Source organism: Monosiga brevicollis, genomic scaffold, assembly GCF_000002865.3.
Source record: "Monosiga brevicollis MX1 MONBRscaffold_25 genomic scaffold, whole genome shotgun sequence".
Classification (NCBI taxonomy): Eukaryota; class Choanoflagellata; order Craspedida; family Salpingoecidae; genus Monosiga; species Monosiga brevicollis.
The window spans coordinates 666,200-667,690 of NW_001865062.1; the positions used below are offsets into that span (position 1 = coordinate 666,200).

At 56.9% G+C, this 1,491-nt stretch overlaps 1 protein-coding gene across 1 annotated transcript in view; it reads left to right on the forward strand.

Moving 5' to 3' along the window:
* Nucleotides 1–1,141, forward strand: part of MONBRDRAFT_11037 (uncharacterized protein) — a gene marked incomplete at both ends in the record, with an annotated part of 3,190 nt that extends 2,049 nt beyond the window's left edge. Inside the window, one exon of the mRNA XM_001748738.1 lies at nucleotides 307–1,141. Coding sequence (XP_001748790.1) covers nucleotides 307–1,141 — 835 coding nt within the window. The remainder of the gene's footprint in view (nucleotides 1–306) is intronic.
* Between the last annotated feature and the right edge of the window lie 350 nt (nucleotides 1,142–1,491).

The window sequence follows — 1,491 nt, forward strand, 5'->3', positions numbered from 1 at the left end:
AGGAACAGGACAGAACAAGACAGAAGGAGGGAAGTGGAACGACCGAGGTCAAGAAGGAAAATGGTGCCGATCCAGGGAGATCGCTCCCATTTATAGCAGGTGGAAACACACACACAGTGGAGACAGAGAATGGATTATCACACTGAAGACAGGTGGAAGCGATATCAGCAATCTGTTGGGACCAACAGATGCCACAACAAGATGGTACAGCAAGATTTTACACAACAAGGTGGGACAACATCAAGTACCAGAGGACACACAACGTGGTAAAGTATACCGTCTCAGATTGTGCCTCTAATAGTTCAGACCCGAGCAGAACAACAGTGATCAAGTCCTGCCCGAGCGGATCAGACCCGAGCAGATCAGACCCGAGCAGATCAGGCCTGACAAGGACAGACCCGAGCGGATCAGATCCGACAAAGACGGGCCCGAGCAGATCAGACCCGAGCAGAACAACATTGATCAAGTCCCGCCCGAGCAGATCAGACCCGAGCAGATCAGGCCTGATAAGGACAGACCCGAGCGGATCAGATCCGACAAGGACGGGCCCGAGCAGATCAGACCCGAGCAGAACAACATTGATCAAGTCCCGCCCGAGCAGATCAGACCCGAGCAGATCAGGCCTGATAAGGACAGACCCGAGCGGATCAGATCCGACAAAGACGGGCCCGAGCAGATCAGACCCGAGCAGAACAACATTGATCAAGTCCCGCCCGAGCAGATCAGACCCGAGCAGATCAGGCCTGACAAGGACAGACCCGAGCGGATCAGATCCGACAAGGACGGGCCCGAGCAGATCAGACCCGAGCAGATCAGGCCTGATAAGGACAGACCCGAGCGGATCAGATCCGACAAAGACGGGCCCGAGCAGATCAGACCCGAGCAGAACAACATTGATCAAGTCCCGCCCGAGCAGATCAGACCCGAGCAGATCAGATCCGACAAGGACGGGCCCGAGCAGATCAGACCCAAGCAGAACAACATTGATCAAGTCCCGCCCGAGCAGATCAGACCCGAGCAGATCAGGCCTGACAAGGACGGGCCCGAGCGGATCAGGCCTGACAAGGACAGACCCGAGCGGATCAGATCCGACAAAGACGGGCCCGAGCAGATCAGGACCGAGCAGAACAACATTGATTAAGTCCCGCCCGAGCAGATAGGACCCCAACAGATCAGGCCTGACAAGGACAGACCCAAGCGGATCAGATCCGACAAGGACGGGCCCGAGCAGATCAGACCCGAGCAGATCAGGCCTGACAAGGACAGACCCGAGCGGATCAGATCCGACAAAGACGGGCCCGAGCAGATCAGGACCGAGCAGAACAACATTGATCAAGTCCCGCCCGAGCAGATCAGACCCGAGCAGATCAGATCCTGACAAGGACAGGCCCGAGCAGATCAGACCCAAGCACAACATTGATCAAGTCCCGCCCGAGCAGATCAGACCCGAGCAGATCAGGCCTGACAAGGACGGGCCCGAGCGGATCAGGC